The 21,118-nt window shown below is 35.4% G+C and overlaps 1 protein-coding gene across 9 annotated transcripts in view; it reads right to left on the bottom strand.

Annotated features, from left to right (window-relative positions):
* The window catches only part of Prosap (SH3 and multiple ankyrin repeat domains prosap), a 474,641-nt gene that overhangs the window by 98,249 nt on the left and 355,274 nt on the right, over positions 1 to 21,118 (bottom strand). For all 9 annotated transcript variants that reach the window (XM_081751681.1, XM_081751684.1, XM_081751680.1 and 6 more), the window contains one exon: positions 14,206 to 14,331. In XM_081751681.1, coding sequence (XP_081607807.1) covers positions 14,206 to 14,331 — 126 coding nt within the window. The remainder of the gene's footprint in view (positions 1 to 14,205; positions 14,332 to 21,118) is intronic.

Consider the following 21,118-nt stretch of genomic DNA (forward strand, 5'->3'; position numbering starts at 1 on the left):
TATATATATATATATATATATATATATATATATATATATATATGTATATTTACAGCTTTCAGTTCGCTAATATATTCATATTTATATTTGTCTAAAAATACTTAAATGCACACCTGTTACTATTCAAAATGACCTACTATCATTAATATTTCAATTTTGCCCAATAAAAATGACGTTTTTTTTAAAAATTAAGAACTATGGTTATGTCTGCGTAAGATAAAAGATCCGGATGTTAAATGTAAGTGAAATCTGATTTAGAAAAAAAAAATGTTGCGAAAGTTGAATAAATCCGAGATGCATGTAGTTCAACACTGCTCCAAATCTATGCAACAACGTGTTCAAGAATATCAGATCTCAAACACAAGTAAAGCTACAAATTTTATATTATTATTATTATTATTATTATTATTATTATTATTATTATTATTATTATTATTATTATTACGAACTTTCGTTTATTTTCCTGAATCTAGGAAATCATCTTTCCAAAGTATTTTGCATGGAGAAATAATATTCAAAATAACACTATGAAATTCAAGTAATCAATATTTGAACTTTGCCCCGAAACAAACTGAATCATTACTCTTTCGGATAGTATTTTCTTTGTTTCATTGCTATGCATCAAGGTCACTATTTAGGCATTTGTATCAAATCGTTGTGAATGTTGATAAATTAATAGTGGTTTATCATCACAACTTTCCCTCTATCAGGGATACGTTTGTTTTATACTGTAAAAACTCAAGAGTATCTTTTATCTTGGAAAATTATAAATTGGCATGTCCAAATGACAATATGTATAATGGAATCAAAATTCTCAGTTTTTGCATACATGGTATTTCAATTGCAATTTCTAATCTATCTCATCCAGCCATGCAATTTCCTGTTTCCCCATATACTTTTTCAAACCATAGAGGAGAGCAAGGAGAGCAACTGGCCACTTTATCCCTGCTGTGCTAAGTTAATGTCCCCACCAAGGTAATGGTAAGTTACAATAAGTGGAATAGAACTCCCTTCAGGCTGAACACTCATTGTACCTTCCCAAATCATCCTTTACATTCTTCATTGAAGAATTATAATTTCTTCTCGCAAAAAATTCTTCGAAATGAAAACAATTCTTCGAATGCATGTATATTTCTGTAATTTAGAGACAATGGATTTATTAGTTAAAGCAAACTGTACACAAATTGACTCACGCCGTTCCAAGGGTTAAGAAAAAAATAATTATCTAGGTAGATATTCACTTTTGCTGGCGATAATATCTGTTGCAGTGTTTTTTTTTAACCTTTTCGATACTGTTCTATTTTTTTTTTTTTCATTTTCAGCCAAGTTTATAAGCTTGCTACCTTTGATAAAGCACCTGACACCCTGTGAGACTACGAGTATGATGTCATCAAAAATGCAATCTTACATTTACTCTATGACCAAGCGATTTCATTGCTTCGAATTTCTGACTTCAGGTGGATTCTTTTCAAATCTCATTTATAATCCCATGATACTTAACACTTACCTTTAACTGTTCACTTCCAGGGAGCGCGGTGGATTAGTGGTAAAGCGTTTACCTCTGGTGCGTAAGATCCCTGCTTCTATCCCCGACTGAGTTTGCAGTGAACAACATCATATCCATGGGTTTTTTCGGTGTACTCTCGTTTCCTCCCACTTTCTCATTCCACCAAATCTTTCATTATCAATTATCATACATTTGCCTTAATCATCGCCTCAATTAACCTGTGGGATGTTAAACTTAAATATTTCATTTCACTTCCAAACGTCAGGAAAGAAGGAAGACATTAATGAAGAAAAGTTATAACTCAAGTCCTAGCTATTTTTTTAAAAATACACACTTGTACGAAAACATATTTAACACATGAAACAAGCTCTAGATTTTTTATTCTTAGAGTTTGTCAAATAATTGTTAATTAGGTCCAGTGTGGTGCGGGTGTCTACACGGCATACGTCACAAAACTCTTTTGTAACTCTTAGAAATCTAGGATTTGGTTTAATAATAATAATTTTTAACAATAATTATTTTAGAAAATAATTTTCTGAGCAAAAGGATAACATTGATTTATAGATTTTTTAAAATGTTTCCGACAAATAAGCAAATAAACGAAATTTGGATCATTATCACTTAACTCCGCCACGCTATGTCCAACTGCATAGGATGTTCCAAATTTAATTTATCCAGTTTCTATTTTAAAGGGAGACAGGATAGCTGCTGCTAATCCTTGGAACAGGATTAGAAGGGAAATATATCTCAGAGTTATTTAAAATTAATATAAAAATTACTAATTTTTGTCACATGTGTTACCTGTCCCAATAGCATTTTCAAAGTTTGAAGTAGTTATTCTACATTAACAAGTATGAGTTGCAAAATAAAACTATTACAATCATAATCAGAAGTTTTCATAGAAATGAAATATACAACTGTATTAACTTTTTTATATTTTCTTTTTTTTAAAGAAAAACCTGTCCTGTGATTGTATGTCACTTAAGATACACTCTGGTTCTATGAATTTCCAACACATGGCAGGATTCAAAATACAGCGGGACATGGTTAATTTTGTTCTCTGAATGTTTCAGGCTTCAGTGTAATCAGTAGCGCCGATGGTCGTTATAAGTTTTTGATCTTGTGGAAGAAAACATGTAGACGAATGCGTAAGTAAGTTTAATATATGTCACGTAAGTTACCAATGTTTCAGGACTGTTTTTGTTGCTTTATATATATATATATATATATATATATATATATATATATATATATATATATATATATATATATATATATATATATACTTATTATATTCTGAAGCGCTGACCTATCGTTTCTAAAGTATTAAAACAGATTGTATTCAAAGTTAGTAATTTGATAAGTTTTTCTTTAAAATATATAAAATGTCACATACGTTACCAAATGTCTCAGTAACTTACGAGACCATAGTAACTTATGTGGCTTCAAAGAACGCCTCTGACATAGAACAAGTATTATTTCATCAATTATTAACGTTTCATTCTATATAGCAGATTGATAGAAATAACAATCTCTAAAGTGATGAATAATTTTCTCTTTCAATCTAATGAAAAACGAACACCGATCTGCAATAAAATTCATCGGATTGGCTTATTGTTTTTTAAACATAAAAATTCAGTTTTCTGATTTCTTTGACTGAACTACTACTGTGCTGAAATTATTAAATGCAATGGCGTTTTTGGTGCAAAAGTTTAAGTAAATCTTTTTTATGTTTTACGTTAAATGTTGGTCACATTCTTAAACATGATTTTTCTTCTGGACCATTTCACTATATAATCTAATCTTTTTTCATTCTTTTATAAATGTGTCAAGTACACAGAAGATTATTTAAAACATATATTATTATTATTATTATTATAATTTTGAAACATAAATTAATTTAAAAGCATAATGAAGAGAACATAACTTTTTCTGCACATTCGGTATATTTTACCTGTAAATAGGTAGGTACTGAGACTGAAGAAAATGGAAAAGTTCATAGTGGAGTTTGATAAGTGTTTTAGAAGTTAATTTTCTTCTTCTTCTTCTTCTTCTACTAAAATCTGAACTTTAGTACAGTAATTGTACGTACATGTTACATACGTTACTTGCTTGTCACATATGTTACTTTCGTACATTGAGGGAATTTCCTTCAATAAAAGCCGTTAAAAAATATTTGTTTCACGCCATAATGCATATCTTATCTAGTTCTGCAAAAACAAATCACTTCCACAAACAAAATAACTCACTTTAGTGAAGAAACGCATACGGTAACGTAAGTGACATGAATTATGACATCTTTCTCAAAAAAGTTAATTTTTCATAAAATGGGGATAAAAAGTGAACGCCGAAACATGGAATCTTGACTGAGAAATTCTAAGAATCATAATGAAAATGTTCTTTTTATTATTTATTGAAAGTCATTTCTGACTTTTTTTCTTGCATGACCTGCCGGAGTTAAATGAGAAGGACCCATATTATATACGTTCCTGGCCTTACTTGTGAGAGACATATAACCATCATTATACCAAAAACTTTTCTCAGTATAATGACGTTTAGATCATAGATCTACCTTGAATAATTCCTGAATTACAGTCAAATAACGATACGCCCTTCCGACATGTCTTCCCCCTCGCCCGTCTCAGTTCTTCAATCTGCTGCTGGGTATGCCAACAACGTTGATTTTCGGATTGCATGGTGGCTTAGTACTAGAACGCCCACTTCTGGTTCAAGGAGTTCTTAATTCGATCCCCTACCACACGAGTTTGCGGTGGATAACATAATGTCCGTAGGTTTTCTCCTAGTTCTTCAGTTTCCTCCCAAATTCTCTTTCTTGTTCCACTAATATTTCATAATCATTTGCTTTTATTAATCACCCGTCTCCTTTAGCCTAAAAGTCATAACCGAAGAACGTACAACTAGAAATTTAATTTAATTTCACTTACAACAGGGACGTAATGTAGGTTTTGTTCAAACGATTCTGGTAATGAAGTAATGTGTAGATTCATTTCATCATTTTAAATACAACTAGCCAATCCCTTTTTCGTAGAAAACATTTTACCGATAAAGTCTTATTATATAAAGTTGTCGCATATCAAGGGTTGCCTTATCACTTATCCTTGTGAAGGATTAATGGGCGTTGATGTTATTTTTCCTTCGGACTCCATTAACGAGCTTGAAAAACAGAAGCGTAAAAGGGAGGACACGTGAAATGAAATTAACGGAAAGAAATATGAGAAGCCAAAGGCAGACGCAGGTGACTGGAATGGATAAATATGTCTTGCGTCAAGTCTATTCCGGTGAGATTGACTGCCAGACACTGCTATAAGAAAAATGTCTATATTTAAGCTTAAATGCATTGCACGCACCGCATGTTTTTATTTTTCAGGAAAGAAAGAAAGGAAAAAAAAAGAATAAGAAGACTTCTAAAAGAGGGTTGCTAAACTAAACATTATAAATGGATCACTCACTCATTTGGCTGTAAAATGGATTTGAAATTAGATCCCGTTTAGATTAATTACTTTTTAAAAGATGGGAGTGGTGGTAACTCGGACGTCTGCATCAAACTAATATACACTAAATCTGTGAGGAGGGAAAATGTTTGATGTTTCTAATTATTACATCTAATACTAAATTTTTTAAAAAGAAAAAGATTCATCATATATAGAAAGGGAAAAGTATTAAAAATATCAACACAGTTATATCAGAAATTCCTGATAGCTAAGCACTACTATCTTTAAGTTACCTACAACGTTTAACGTATTAGTAATATACAGCTCATTTTTAACAATATTTCGGAAACAATACTGTGTATATATTGTATATATTGATACGTCATTTACCTTGATATTCCCTTGAAACTTTTGAATTAATAGACAAAGGAGGGCGAAACTTTGTACCATACAAATATCGGCAGTGGACATTGTATGACTTACTCTGTGATACACCAGGTTAACAGTGTTGCAAATTCAACAATCGAATTTTGGTAGCCCCTAAAGCCAGGGACGTACGGAAGGGGGGGACACGGGGGTCCGGACCCCCCCGAAATTTCGACTTTTTAAAAATTTAGCCTAATTTTAGGGGCAATTTTAGCAATTTTAATATAAAATAGCTTCATATTTAGTTTGAACCCCCCCCGAAATAAATTCCTGGGTACGCTACTGCGCTAAAGCAATAATAACGCAAACGAGAGACGAGACAATTCATATCCAAAGTACTTTAGTGTCTAATACTATGATCATGATATAACGGATTTCGAATGAACACGAACAATGTTACAAGAGATTGAAAATTCAACTTTTTCCAGAAGTCTTTGTTTCTAGAAAACTGCTCAGATAAGTACCGTATTCATTGCATAGGTGACTTTCAATAGATGTGAAGTTCATAATGCTGTTTACAGCAATTTAATATCTCAAACAATTCTGTAAATATGGTAAATAGTGGTAAAGTTTGCAATACTGCTTAAAATTCTGTATCCGAAAAGACGATAGGTACTGCCATCTATGTCCTCCGCAAAATATTAGTAGATTGTATTTATAAAGAAGACTCTAAATGAAGTGTAAGATCAAATCTTTATGCTACATTAATCAAATCTGTTGAACAAGTATAGTATTGCCAAGAAAGCGTACAAATAAATGTATTTCGAGTTATGATGCTTTGGGGCAAGGATCCGGACCCGGTGGACCCCTGACGTGGCTATGCCTCTGCTTGTGCTTCTTACGCAAGCTCAACGACTTCGTAGGGCAGAATGTTAGAATGTTTCGTCTGGTTAGTATATATATATTACACGTTCTACTTCCAAAACTTATATTTATTGCCATTGTTCTATTTACAAAAATCCAGAAAAAAAAGGAGTCGGGAGGGACTAACAAGATCAATGCTTCTTTTGCTCTTCACTTCCGATTCCGATAATGACTTTGCTTATTATTTTCAAGATCACTATACTTTTTTTTACGTAAAAGGTACGAAAAGGAAAAAAGGTAAAAGTGTTGAAAATTACTGTGGGAAAATAGAAACTGCAAGTGTAACATGGTTGTCTAATGAAACTAAGGGAGAAATAAAGCGAATAATTAATCTTCATGTCATGCTTGGCCTACGGCGTATCCTATACTCTTATCTTCTTTTAATACACTGATTTTTCATAACGGAAAACTGTGTACCATGTATGTTTAGGTTTTCTTTTTTTCTGCCTTTGTAATATGTATGGGAACAAATATTGTAGGAGCAAAACAGAGAATGCATTACGCAAACATAGTTAATGGAAAACAGAGAGGCGAGAGTGAAATGTATAAACAAAGTCCACATTCACATCGTACTAGAATTGGTCATAAGCAAACATTCCGTTGTGAATGCAGTTCGTTAGCCACATAATATTGAACCTTCTCATTTCCTGTCCGTTGTTTTTGTTAAACTTTCGAAGTCTTATCTGGTGGCTCAACATTGTTAAGTTAGAAAATTTGAATCAGTACTAGCACAGTATTAATAGTTACCACTAACCAAATTCAGCAGCTTTTATCAAATAATGAACTTACCAATTTTATCGGGTTCTTCGCTGCAAAGATGCTTCTAAATTTTCATTGGGCGAGGAAATGTTTTGAGGACAAAATAGAATTAGAGGGTATCCTTGTAAGAGCTTTTAGTTTTACCCGCTGGCCTAGTGGGTAGCATGCGCGCTTTTGATGCCATGGTTCCCCGGCGCGAGGATATTTAAATTTGAACGCATTACGGTGGTTGGGATTTCAATTAAACTCCAGGGCTATGTCTCATATAACCTAAGTGCTAAAAAGGGTCGTTAAACTTAAATAATAATAATAATAATAATAATAATAATAATAATAATAATAATAATAATAATAATAATAATAATAATAATAATAATAATAATAGTAATAATAATAATAATAATAATAGAAGAAGAAGAAGAATTGTCAGAACTTTTATTTTTTCTTACTCGTTATTTCTATTTTTGTTGATGCAGCACTCTAGATCAACGTTAACAGTTTATATTATTATTATTATTATTATTATTATTATTATTTTATCACAAGTGGGAGCACTTTCGGATTCAGAAAGTCCGTTTGGAGGGGGCGGATCGCCTTTTGGATGATTAATATAGGCTTGTAATACGGAGTTTTACATCAAATCTGGTCATCTTTATTCAATCTCATACAGCCTAATTATGTATAACAATAGTGGACTTCAGTACTACAATGCACAACAAAATAAGTCAATTAACTAACTTCTGAAACTTCCATCGTACATATACTCTGTAATTGACGACTGTACATCAATCAGATTTACAGATACTTATCAATTTAATGGAAACATCTAGAGTTAGAAACACGTCAAATATCTCAGTTAGCATCAACAGTAAGGCGGCGACTGTAAGGACGGCCTGTTGATGATGGTGTGTTAGGACAAATTTCCTACTACGTGAGGAACAGTAGAACAGCAGTGTGCAGGAAGGGATACGGACAAAATCTCGCAGCCGAAACATCGCCGCCCAAAATCTCGCCGGCCAAAACCTCGCGGGACAAAATCTCGCCGGGCCAAAACCTCGCGTGGCCAAAACCTCGCCGCCCAAAACCTCGCGGGCCAAAACCTCGCGTGGCCAAAACCTCGCCGCCCAAAACCTCGCGGGACAAAATCTCGCCGGGCCAAAACCTCGCCACCCAAAACCTCGCCGCGAATGAAACTTTTCTTTAAAATTTACCCAGTGAGTTTCTTAATATGCAATTCTACATTACAAATAATAATAATAATAATAATAATAATAATAATAATAATAATAATAATAATAATAATAATAATAATAATAATAATAATAATAATAAGAAGAAGAAGAAGAAGAAGAAGATACAAAAAACATCGTGTGCGTGGGCTTTCTCGGGTTATTCCCGTTTCCTCCCACTTTCTTTATTCGATCATTTCCTTCATCCTGGTCATCTACGTCTCCTTTAACCTACAGGACATAATCAAGGGACGTCGTAAAAACTCATATATTATTTCATACTTTCATAAATATTATTAGATTTTTGTTGAAATTTTAAGTTTTTGGATGCTCCAAAGTTCACGAAACAAACCCCGTTAGTTGTCATTACTTTCATTATGCAGACTTTCTTTCCCATTAACCAGTTTAAAAACATCCTGTCGCCCTATCTTCACATTGAAATCCTCTAATACAGAAATAGAATTTTCATATGGTATCGCGGGACTTGGTCAAATACCCGTGATACTTTTTCTGAAACAGCGTCTTTTATACCGTCATCCTTATCATCTGTTGGAACATTCACATTTTGGTCAGGTGAGATTTTGGGTATGGCGATATTTTGGGGCGCGAGGTTTTGGCAAGGCGAGGTTTTGGCCCGGCGAGATTTTGGCCCGCGAGGTATTGGCCAGGCGAGGTTTTGGCCCCGCGACGTTTTGGGCGGCGAGGTTTTGGCCAGGCGGGGTTTTGGCCAGGCGGGGTTTTGTCCCGCGAGGTTTTGGGCGGCGAGGTTTTGGCCAGGCGAGGTTTCGGCCCGGCGAGATTTTGGGCCGCGAGGTTTTGGGAGGCGAGGTTTTGGCCAGGCGAGGTTTTGGTCCACGAGGTTGTCGCCGCGAGGTTCTGGCCGCGATGTTTTGTACCCAAACCGTGCAGGAAACTGAGTAGACGATGTGAGTATAAAATGGGCGACATCTCTAATTTCCAAAAAGAACAAGTTGAGGATTGGTTCTGGTGCGAGCAGAACGAAAGTGCCAAATGTGTTGCGTAAGTCACTTAAGACAGTGTCCAAGGTGATTAAGGTCTACAAAACCCACAGCAAAACCATATCGGCGGAAAGAAACACTGGCCACAAGAAAATCTTCACTGACAGAAACCGATGAGTATTAAAGCGGATTGTCACTCACTGTCAGAATCGTTGTGAGACTGCGGTGCAAGTGATGGAGGAACTCGAACAGCATCTCCTCCACAGTCTGTGTCGATAACCGCAATCCACTACGAGTTACATGATATAGACATACACGACACGCGCAAAACAGCTAATAAAAGACCATCACGCTTTAGCACGAAGTCAGTGGTGCTGCGAACATGCCACATGGACTGTTGATAACTGGAAACGTATGATACAATCAGATGAGCCATCGTTCACCTTATTCCAAACCATGGTCTGTGTTTGCGTGTGGCGGACGCCCAAAGAAATGTATGACCCGCAGCGTTACTGCCCAAACGTGAAACATGGCAGTGACACAGTGATGCTATGCGGCATAATATCCTGGTTTACAGTGGGTCCTGCATTGTTGCTTACTTGTAGGGTCACTTTCTATGATTATGTCGTCATTTTAAGGGACTATGTGCATCCTATGTTTCCAGGAAAGTAAGCCATATTCCGGGATCCCATCATGTGCCCATTACCACGGAGCTATTGCGGCGTGGTTTGAGAAACATTGGGATGAACATCTGTGCTGGTCCGCCCAATTTTCGGACCAGAACATAATTGAACATCTGTAATCAGTTTTGCAGGCACGACTCCAGCGCAGATTTCTGCCTCTATCCTCTCTCACGGAACATATTGAGATACTGCACGAGAAATGACGTAGTATTTCATTTGCTACCATTCATGACCTCCATGACTCCATTTCACGTCACATCTGGTAAGTTCCACTTTGCCAATAAACACGTAAGAAATGTACCAGTCTTTGTACGGTTTCCGCTAACTAATATTAATTTTCTTTTCCTTTATAAACAATACAAAAGTATTAAAATTGGCCCATATGTTCGGAAGTTAAGAAAGGAACATAGATGGATTGCTATGTAATAAAAGGTGGAACAGGAGTCTGGAACAGATGCTGTAAATGAGTGGTGTATGCACATATCGACTGGACAAACACCTTAATGGTCATTGTGGGTGAGGTAAAGTTTTTGACCATATGACCAAGTTGTTTTCCATCTTGAATCCAAGTCCATTTTCCTTAAATGGGAGGTGATCATACGATATATCGGCTGGATTTTCACTGCATAAACCATTGCCCTCAAGTGACCTACAGGTAGAAATCCAAGGGGAACACAGTGGCCACTGAAGTGATTCCCGGCGTCCCATTCACGTTCCAGGAAACTGCATTTTTAAATACTCCTATCCCGCATTGAGGTAGTGAATCGGGAAACCATATTGCTGGAAGAATAGGCAAAACGATCCATCAGACTACAGCAATGCTGGCACGACGGACTGATCTAACGGCTGCTGAAATTCTGGTCATTTTAAGTACCTTTGATAAAGAATTGTCCAATGACCCATGTCCCATATATCCCGTACCATATCAGGAGCTTTTCTCCTCCACGACCATCATTTTTCTGAACTTTTACTGCTGCCAATCGATATATCACTTGACTCAGTCCACTTACAAAATAAATTTGGATTTAAGATAGTGATCAATTCGTCCTTATGACCAAAAACTTTGCCTCCATTCACAATGACCATTTCGGTGTTTGAACATATACATATACCATCCATCCACAGCATCTGTTACAGACTTTTGGACCACTCTGTATATTCTTTCAGTGAAAATCGTACTATAAACGTTTGAAGAGTTTAGGGGAGAAGACGTCTATACAGAAACACCTTGTTGCGTTTAACACTCAAATAATATGATAGAAACAAAAGCTTACTTTCGTTTTTTCAGCCAAAGGGCTTGTCTTATATATACACACACACTTCATGACCTACATATAATATTCCATATTAAACGCTCGTAAATTCTTTTTCAGCATTGCATTTATGAATATTTTTTATTCTCTTTCTTTTCTTTTGTCAAGGTTACGCAAAAAAGTGTGTCATTTGAAAATAAAATGTGTGAACACTTAAGAGTGAATACGGAAGAAAGTTTTATGTTATGCAACTCTTTTTATTTATTTATTTTTTAAAAATCTTTCCTCTTCATTTTCTGTGAAAACTTTCGCGTATTTCATGGTCGGAACGGTTCCACAGAAGCGATTTCCTGGATCCTTGCACTACCTTTCTTCGATGGAAGCGAGGAAAATCTTAAGTTTTTAACTTCTTTGCCTTTCTCTGAAAAAAATTCTTTCCGGTCTTCCACAACCATTCACTATTATAACCATCCGTTTGACATCTACGTAGACACAAATACTTGCTATTATAAGCCTATTTCCTTGGCCACGAGAGGTTAAAATCTAAAACCTACTTTAGCGTGAAATAAGTCAATTACTACTCTACTACTACTTAAAAAAAAAGCATTTTACAATATACTTCCTTTCATTTTTAATTGCATAACAAAAAGAAACTGGTGCACTTGGTTTTTTAACATATCAGATTGTAGGATGTTTATTATTATTATTATTATTATTATTATTATTATTATTATTATTATTATTATTATTATTATTATAGACTAATACTCAACACCCAAACTTACACAACTTTTAACAGTCGTCTACGATGCTTTTTGCATATTATTTAACACTAGTAGTGTTGCCTACGAGATGAGACTAGAAATAAGGTTTTCTCGTCTCGTCTTGTAAGTATTGTAGAAGTCTCGTCTCGTCTCAATTTTATTCTGTCTCATTTAGTTTTGAATAACTTCTGGACAAAATTTATGCCCTGTTTTTATCTTAATTTCATATAAAAGTTTTGGAGAATTCTTCCTTGTCACGAGAGGTCCATGAAAGATGTGATATAACAACATTTAAACCATATTTATTATTGGATTGTATTGTGTAATGATTTGCGTATTTTTAAGTGTTGATGAATGGTCTTCATTATATTCGTACAATCTCTTTATTAATGAAGCATGTGACACTAAATTACTGTCTGAGATCTAAGACTTGGGTGAAATAGTCTTTTTCAGGAGATTCGAGAAATTAGATTCGTCACGAATTCTTGTTTCTCGTACCATCTGACCTCGAATTTTAGAATGTACTTCTCACTTCTACTCTCGTCTCGTTTTCGAGTCCGGACGAAATTACAAATTCCTCGTCTCATCAGCAACACTAAATACTATTTAAGAGATTTGATCAAGGAGTATACCTACCAATTGGGCGGTCTGATTTTGATCCCCAGTAGGTGTGGAAGTTATTTTTTCGTTCTAAAATCATAATTATAGTGATCTTCAAGGGTTTATTCAGCCTGTGCAAAATGGTTATCACTTTGACGTCGGAAGTAAAGGTGGTACTTTACTACATCACCTCCTGTATGTGTCGAAGTTATGTAAACGTAGAGCCTCACCTTCAACTACTCTAAGGGACTGAGTTTATAGCGTCTGAAGACGAAGATCCGAGTTTCCTTTACTCACTGTTAGCAAATGAGATGGTTGTAGTATTCTCACGTCTTGTCTATCTTCTCAAAACATAGCATTAAATGTATCTGTCACCAGCTCACTTTCTCGAGCAGTATTGCATTTGCTTAGCCCACCCTTTTTACTACAGGGCAACATCGCATCAAAGCCTTCGTTTCAATCCCCCAGCCCACATGCCATTGACTTGTGTCCCACACTGTAGTTCTCGAGTCTTATATGGCCTGTCCCAAGTGTAAGTACAAGGAATCTGTGGAGGATTTTCAGTTGATAAGGCAACTATTAACTATTTTTTGCAGGGGGCGAAACTCGTATGTACCATATTTGTCTTTTATTTATCATCTGTATACACAATACAAATATGTATAAAATACACAATTGTATATTAGTGAAAAATGAAAATTAAAAAAAAAAAGTTTCGTGTTCGTCGCTTTTGGATAAAAGAGATGAATGATAAATAAGTCACGGACAACACAGTTGGTTAGCATGGTTATGATCAAATCACAAACCCTTAATATCAAAAGTAAACATTCTACCACTGTCATAGTGTTCCACTAGCAGGTGTCTATATAGATATTAGAATTCCTAATCTAAATTCCGAAGAACATTGGTGTCCCATATTTTTTTAATACTGTAATTCCGAAACTAAATAACTGCTATAATACCAAAATTAATATAAAGATTGCTATATTCAATTTCCAGATAAAACTTCCAAATTTGAAGTACTTAAAATACATTTCGACTACAAAAATGTCAGTATCAGTGATAATTCTTAACATCACCTCGTACTTTTATTAGAAATACATGGAAATTTAGAAACCGTAACGAAAGCTTATTTCGCGTATTTTTTCCATCTTTATCCCGTTCCGGTAAATTTACTGTGAAAACAACTTTAAAGTACTATTATTTGTTTATCTGGCTTTAAAGCTTGATTTTGTGTGTGCCAGGATTACTCTTCGCGGAAAGTATATAGCCAAAGTGAGATTCCAAGAGTCAATTGGTGGGACTAGGATAACAAGAGTAAAACAACAATTTTAATGACTGGCACAAAGAATGACACTGTGGACTTAGAAACTTTAACATATTATTATTAAATCTTTTGGTACTCTTCAATGCTGTATATTTAAAAATTGATACAAGCTTTTTTTTTGTTTGTTTGTTTGATTAGTGTAACTGCGGTTTGCGTCCTGTAGCAAACGAAATATGATTAGATTAATACAAACAGTGGCGGTTGTTGAGGGAAGTCACATCACATATATAAAAAAAAATTATAGTTTCTATAGTTGTTCAGGTTTACCTCAAATTTACATAGTCTGCCATTGTCTCTAAAGGTGAGTGCCTGAAAATGCCCACCTCAGTTCAAGTAAAATTTATAAAAATAGTATAATATAACAATTGAAATTGAAACTTACCTCGAGATATCCAATAGGCCCATTGAAAGGATAGTCAGAGAGCCGCCGTTCTTCGTCCAGGAATTTCCCGGCCTTCCCGTTGACAGGGGGACAAAAGAGGCCATAGTTGAAGCTTTCCTTCAGCTCCTGAAATAAACAAAAAGTTTTCTTTTTATAGAATTAAATTAGACTACATAACTTAAATAGTTCTCACAAATACATAAATAAATCAATAAACTCTGGTAGACACTAAAAAGGATTAAGCACTAAAAAGGATTACAAAGACGAAATTCGACATATAAACTTCTCACTACAAATAAACGGACACGTATCCCAGAGTTTTGTCATATTGATTAGAGGGAGGGATTATCCTAAGGAGGTAAGGTAGTTAAAAAAATTTCAAATATAGTGTCTTATGGCTTTTTTTTTTTTTTACAATTATATTTTCATTGAATTGTCTATCCTAAGGAAAAAAAGTTTAAATATTTTCCGTAAACCTTACTCTTCCCGTACAAAGAATGGGCATTTCAACTAGTAAATATAGAAATAAATAAAAATGATTTTCCTTCCTTTCAATCAGAAGTTGTGGGGACCCAAATATGACAAAATTTATTCGCAAACCATCAACAGAAACTACAAACCATCATATGTAACTACACAAAAATATGGATACAACTAAAATACCTAATTTGACATATTGAAAAGAATTGTTATGAACTCTTTGCTCTTATAAAATCATGAACATAATAAACGTTTGATTTAATTATAAACATAGGGCCGCGGTGGCTTAGTGGTAGAGCGTTCACCTCTGGTGCATGGGATCCCTGGTTCGATCCCAGCTCGCGCGAAGTGAACACCGTGTGCGAGGGTTTTCTCGGGATTCTCCCGTTTCCGTCCAGTTCCTTCAGTCCACTATTTAATTAATTTCTCATCATCACCGTCTCCTTTAGCCTAGTAGCCATAACCGTGGGACGTAAGACTGAAAGATTTCATTTCATTTCCTTTTTAATTATTAACATCGAATCTAATAACTCCATTTATTCAAAAAAAAAAAAAAACTTATTTCCTTAAAGGGGAAGATTTTGTTAGTATCAATGTTGCGCAATGATGAGTCAAAAATTAAGAATCGAGATGCTATCATTTTTCTAGTTCCACACCGAACTTCGTTTAAAAGAAAAAAAATGTAAGGTTTTGGAACAACTAATTTTATGGAATTATTCAATCACTTTATAATCGACAGATTTTGACTTGATTCCGGTGCCAGAAATTTTAATAACTCTTTCCTTTGTTTTCGGATTAGCTTTTGTGGTTCGAATCACACTTAAGCTGTAGGGTCATTGTCTCATACAGAATCGCTGCTGAAAGGGATGCTAAACTCAAATCAATCCATTATACGTCCTGGCATACACTAAGTTAATCTTTTGAATGTAAGCTGAAATGCTTCCTTTACTATCCTTTTGCATACAGATATTCACTCACAGGAAATGTGGATATAGAATCGATTTCCTCCAAAACCACCAACGAAAACTCACTCTCTGGCATGTCCATTTTGTTCAACTCCATGTCGTCTATCGATTGATATGAATGGCTCGGGAGAACATAATGGTAAGCGCCATTTCCGGTTACATTGAGTTATAAGGTGGAATGGGTTGGGATCGAATCACAGAAGACTATGTAGCTAATTTAATTTCGGAAATGTGCCTGTAGGTGGCAGGAGACGCTTGTTTGGTATGTGCCATTGCATTGTATTGCATGGGAATGTTGCAATTTTCCAATTTACTCGAAAGTTTGAAAAATGTTACATACCATTGTGTTCCGCCGAGCCGCTCATATTCGTTCCATGTTTTGAGAATATTATAGTTAAATAATAATAAAAAAAGTAAGTGCTACTCATAATTTTCGTAGAGGCTATACTTCAGAATCAGTTACATCTTAATAGGTTAACGTAGTTATCGTATAGCATCAACTGTCGATCGCGAGCTACTCGTATTGAAAAGTTAGTAGTTCTTTTGGTTAGTAGCTCCTCAAAAGCTTCACAAGTTTGGCGACCACTGTTCTGGAACAAGGCATGAGGAACACACTTGTTATTTTGTTTACCTCAATAAAGATCTATCAATTAGCATATGTCGCATCTTTAGACTTTGTTTGTTTGTTAAATGCTAATAATATTCTAGATTTTAAAATCTGTTCAGTGTACATTAGAAAGGTCGCTCTCATTTTAAGCTGAACGGGTTTCCTTACGAACAATGTCCATTTTTAAGAAAAGGAAAAGCGAAAAGGGCAAAAATCGGCCAGTATTCGCCTGACATGACTAATAAATAGTTAGTTAATATTACGGTCCTAAGTCTTCGATCGCTCCATTGCCGTGTGTATCAAATCACTATATATTTAAATATTGTTACAATGTGTTGGTTTCATGACTGTCTTTTAATATAACAACACACACATATACAACCATCATAAAATTGTATAAACTGTTGAAATAGCACTCATGCAATTCTCAGCCAAACACATAAACCATCCCTGTCAATCACATACAAAGCAAAAGTTTATGATACATGTAAGATCTAAAAGCCAAAGGGAACACACGCAATTTTTCCATATAAATCCACATATAATAACGCACATACATCTATCCACATTTATGTAACAATTGTATTTCTCCGATCTGATAAAAGAGAAACAAGTGTCTTCGATAATGCCTAATTTCACTATAAACACTCTTTTAGGTTCAAGAAATTACAGTAGTTTCAGTATAGGAAACCAGTTGAGAATGATCCAAGAGGATTGCCAGAACGAACTTAATTTTTCGTATTAACTTCTACAGGCTTTATACCAATTGTTCCATGTACTTTATTATTATACTCATTCAACAATTCTTGTAATATATCTATCCATTTATAATTTCCTTGAGTACTAAAACGTTCTACGATATGTTGCTTTACGAGACACATGTTCAAAATGGAGGTCTCAAAATTGAAAAATTCGCAAAATATTATCTCTCTCTGTGACTTACGGTTCCCGAGATATAGCTCCTTAAATCTCCCGAAATCCGAACTTTTTGGGCCAATATCTGGGGAACGGTGGCCAGTTGACCAGTGTCCGCCGGTTACTATTTGGTACCAAAATAATCACCATCCTCTTAGGTACTGATCAACACCAATATGATCTCTCTATGACTAACGGTTCCCGAGATATGGCTCCTTAAATCTCCCGAAGTCGAAACTTTTTAGTCAATATATCTGGAACGGTAAGAGTGACGCGAAAAATTCCGTAACTTCTTTCAGATAATTTTCGATGCTCTATGGAATGAAGGGCTCAAAATAAAATTAAAAAAAAAAATCGCAAATAACAGAGGCGCACACATACAAACAGAGAATTCAGTAAGGAACCTTTTAAGTTCGTTGACTAGGAAACAATACATGTAAATGACACCGCTGAGAAAAGACAACTATAGTGTTTAAATCTGAAGAAACAGAAAAAGGCAATAGCAGCTCACATTTTAAATAACAGGTCAGCAGCTATAGAACTAATAAGGTCGAAATAACTGATAAAAGGTGTTAATTCGTATTTATTTCATATAGTAGGTGCATACATAGAATTTAAGTGTATGGGATCACAAAGAAAGAAAGAAAGAAAGAAAACGATGTTTGACGTACTTTCTCTGTTAGAAAAAAAAAAGTCCTTATCTCTTGATGTCATCTCTCCATTCTTACATCAACTTATTTTAAGATCACAAATCTCTCTCCCAAGTTGTTGTTTAAGAAGAATAAAAGGTAAAAGAAACTTCCCAATAACAATGCCTACAAAGCAACTACTAACTGGTTTTGGAATGCTTATGCAATTAGAAATAATAAGAAAAGAAAAGAAGAAATACCTTTGTTCCTATGGTAATGTGACAGCAATATTGATTTGACAGTAAGCAAAGAAAGAAAATGAGATCAGAAAGAAATTTCTTCTTTGAGTTCAAGTTTTAGTAGATATCAAGCCACGGAATCTGGAATACATTGTTCTCTGTTGTGTGTCTGTCTTTGCCTTCTTTGGGGGTTCTACATTTACTGGGGACTGGGAGTGGTGGATTCATTCTACTCTCAATTTCCATGGATGCTGGACAGAGACGCTTCGCCCTCAGTCAAACAGTCAAAAAACACACGCGGGTTATCTGTATCTCCTGCTACACGAGAAAAGGAGTGTGTTTGTATTCCTTTACGTATGTATATGCAATGCATATATATACGTATGTGTGTGTGATGTGGTCTATGTTTCTCACCGTTGTCTCAACCCGCAGCAGATCAAATACGCGGGGGCGATGCTCTCTTTACATAGTTGCCAACCATATGCAGATGTTATTAATAAAACTTAAAAAAAAATTCATACAGGTAGCAAGTTTTCGCCAGACTTGAGTCTGAACACAATTGCACATTTAAAGACAATTCCCGGAATTCAAAAATAGACTAAAGAAAGGAAACAGAAAGAAATAAAGGGTTTCAATAGATCTAATAGCTAGACTTCTGGTGCGCGGGTTCAAATCCCGCTGACAGTTCAACATATTTATAAACAAAAAAATCTCAGTTTGGATCTAAATTCTTTCATAGCGTACGTGAGAGCAAGAATCATGAATCATGCTAAAATAATGAAATTTTGTAACTAACAAGAGTGGCCAACTTATCTGTCGATCACAAACGTCCATAAAGTGGACATTCTATTCACGAATAAGTTTTATGAACAATTTTTCCCCTCGGCTCACAGAAGATATTCGTCCGCGCATTATTTGTCTAAGTGTTGTGTTTAAAAAACTACTTTTGATTTTTTTTTTTTTTTTACTTTTGCAATTTTAGTGTTATTTTGGCCCCATAATGTTTTATTTAATTTAGTGTTGCCTATTTATCTTTAAAAAGGGTAATTTTTATCATCATTCTCTATTTATTTTTATCACTGAAGAATACTTAAAAACGTAATTTTATAGATATGAATAGAACGGATTCCATTTTGTTTACATTAATTTTACCGGAAAAAAAAATTTCGCTTCACGAACAGCGTTAAGGAATGGATTAAGTTCCTAACCCGTGGGTTCACTATATAAAATACCTGTGAATAAAGAACGAGTACAGATTTTTCCTCTGAGAAATACTATTTACCCTAGGAGCAAAGTGATTCTTATAAGATAAATATTGCTTGCCTTCATTCAGTAATTTTACATTAGTTAATAAATATTCTAAAAAATGTAACCGACATTATTCTTCGGATGGTTGGTTAAACTAAGGTTTAATGATTCGTTCATTAGCGAGTCTATATGAAACGTGCATCTACAGCGTAACGATGGTTCAGAACTACATGATTTCCGCCGAAAATTGATCTTAGGTCTCCACGCCGAAAAGAGCCAAGTCAGAAGTCTTGCAATATTGCCACAACTCAAAGAGCAAACGTGTGATCGGTAGTGTAAGTACGAAGTCAAACTGGCCCATGAAGGAGTGCGGCCACTCCATTATTACCTTCAGTCAGTTTTTTTTAGTGACGATGAATGTTTAACAAATTCTGATACCTGAACTGTTACTGTATTAGTTCGAACTCGAGCATAACGCTGTGGTAGCAACCTAAAACATATGTCAGTGCAGTGAATCATAGCACAGTAACTATAGTGCTGCCAAAATGTCTTGAGCCGTGGCAAAAATGCGAACTAAAGCTCACACCCACGCGTTTAGCCAATGGGGGTTCAGCTGTTGCTAAGCGAGAGAGCAGATGACGAAAGGGAGTGGAATTCCTTCAGTCGACAGCAGCACTGGAACGGAAGACTAGGTGTCAAGTCAATGTGGTATATCTTTAGTTGGTTCCAGAAATTTTGTGCAGGTTGTTAAAATGTCGAAGGTCAGCCCAGGTCTAGCCGCCCCAGAATAACAAATTCTGAGGTCATACAACACACCATTGTTTAAATATCCATTTTTCCAGCACATGACGATTGTCAAACCAACTCGGTACATTCAGTCCACTGTAGTGTGTCACCTTCAGGAACCCGGGGAAAATTATTAGGAGATGCCGCATTGTGTCACATGAGTTGAGCCCAGCTCAGATCCAGAGGAGACTATATGTATGCTGACAATTGCCGCAAAATCTGCGTGATATGTGTTTTCTAGAACGAATTGTTACGTGTGACGAAAACGGGTGTGTTTCCCGAAAACAATGTGCGAAAACAGTAGTTGAGCAAGGGACAAACTCCCGAACCTTTCGTCAAACAGGCCATTTCGAGAATAAATCCATACTCTGTGTGTGGTGGAATTACGAAGGAGTAATTCACTTCCAGTTTGTTCCTAACGGTGGTACCAACAATGCCAATCATTATCTTTCCGAACAATTGGAGCGGATGTATGCTGCACTTCGTCAAAAAATATCCCGCATTGGTGAACCGAAAGTCTGCTTTGCTGCAAGAGGATAACGCAAAACCACATTGATCGAAAACTGTAACTAAAGATGCAGAAACTTGACGGCATCAAACTGATGCCACACCCAGCATTTAATCCGGACCTTGCTCCTTCGGATTACTTACTACCTGTGTCGCTTCATGCCGCACTTTCTGAAATTACGATGCTTCACCAACAAGCAGAAGGTGGAAAGAGCGGTGACTGATTTCTTTTCCTCTAAGAACAAGACGTGGAATAGAGGATACACGCAGAAAGGTAGCTTCGGACAATCCAACACGAGGGGCTACACTTTGAATTGTAACATAATTTTATTGTACTCTAATATGTTGCGTACCAGAATATTGCAAGACTTCTGACTCATCCTATTATATATATATATATATATATATAGCGAATTTTAGTTTTTACTTCAGACATACAGTAGATCTAAAATAATTTCAAAATTGGTAGGACTTTTTGCAAATTATACATGATAATATATTAATAAGGGGAAGATCGGCAGCCAGCGGTGAACGCTA

Source organism: Thermobia domestica, chromosome 3 (assembly GCF_964235325.1).
Source record: "Thermobia domestica chromosome 3, izTheDome1.hap1.1, whole genome shotgun sequence".
NCBI classification, from domain to species: Eukaryota; Metazoa; Arthropoda; class Insecta; order Zygentoma; family Lepismatidae; genus Thermobia; species Thermobia domestica.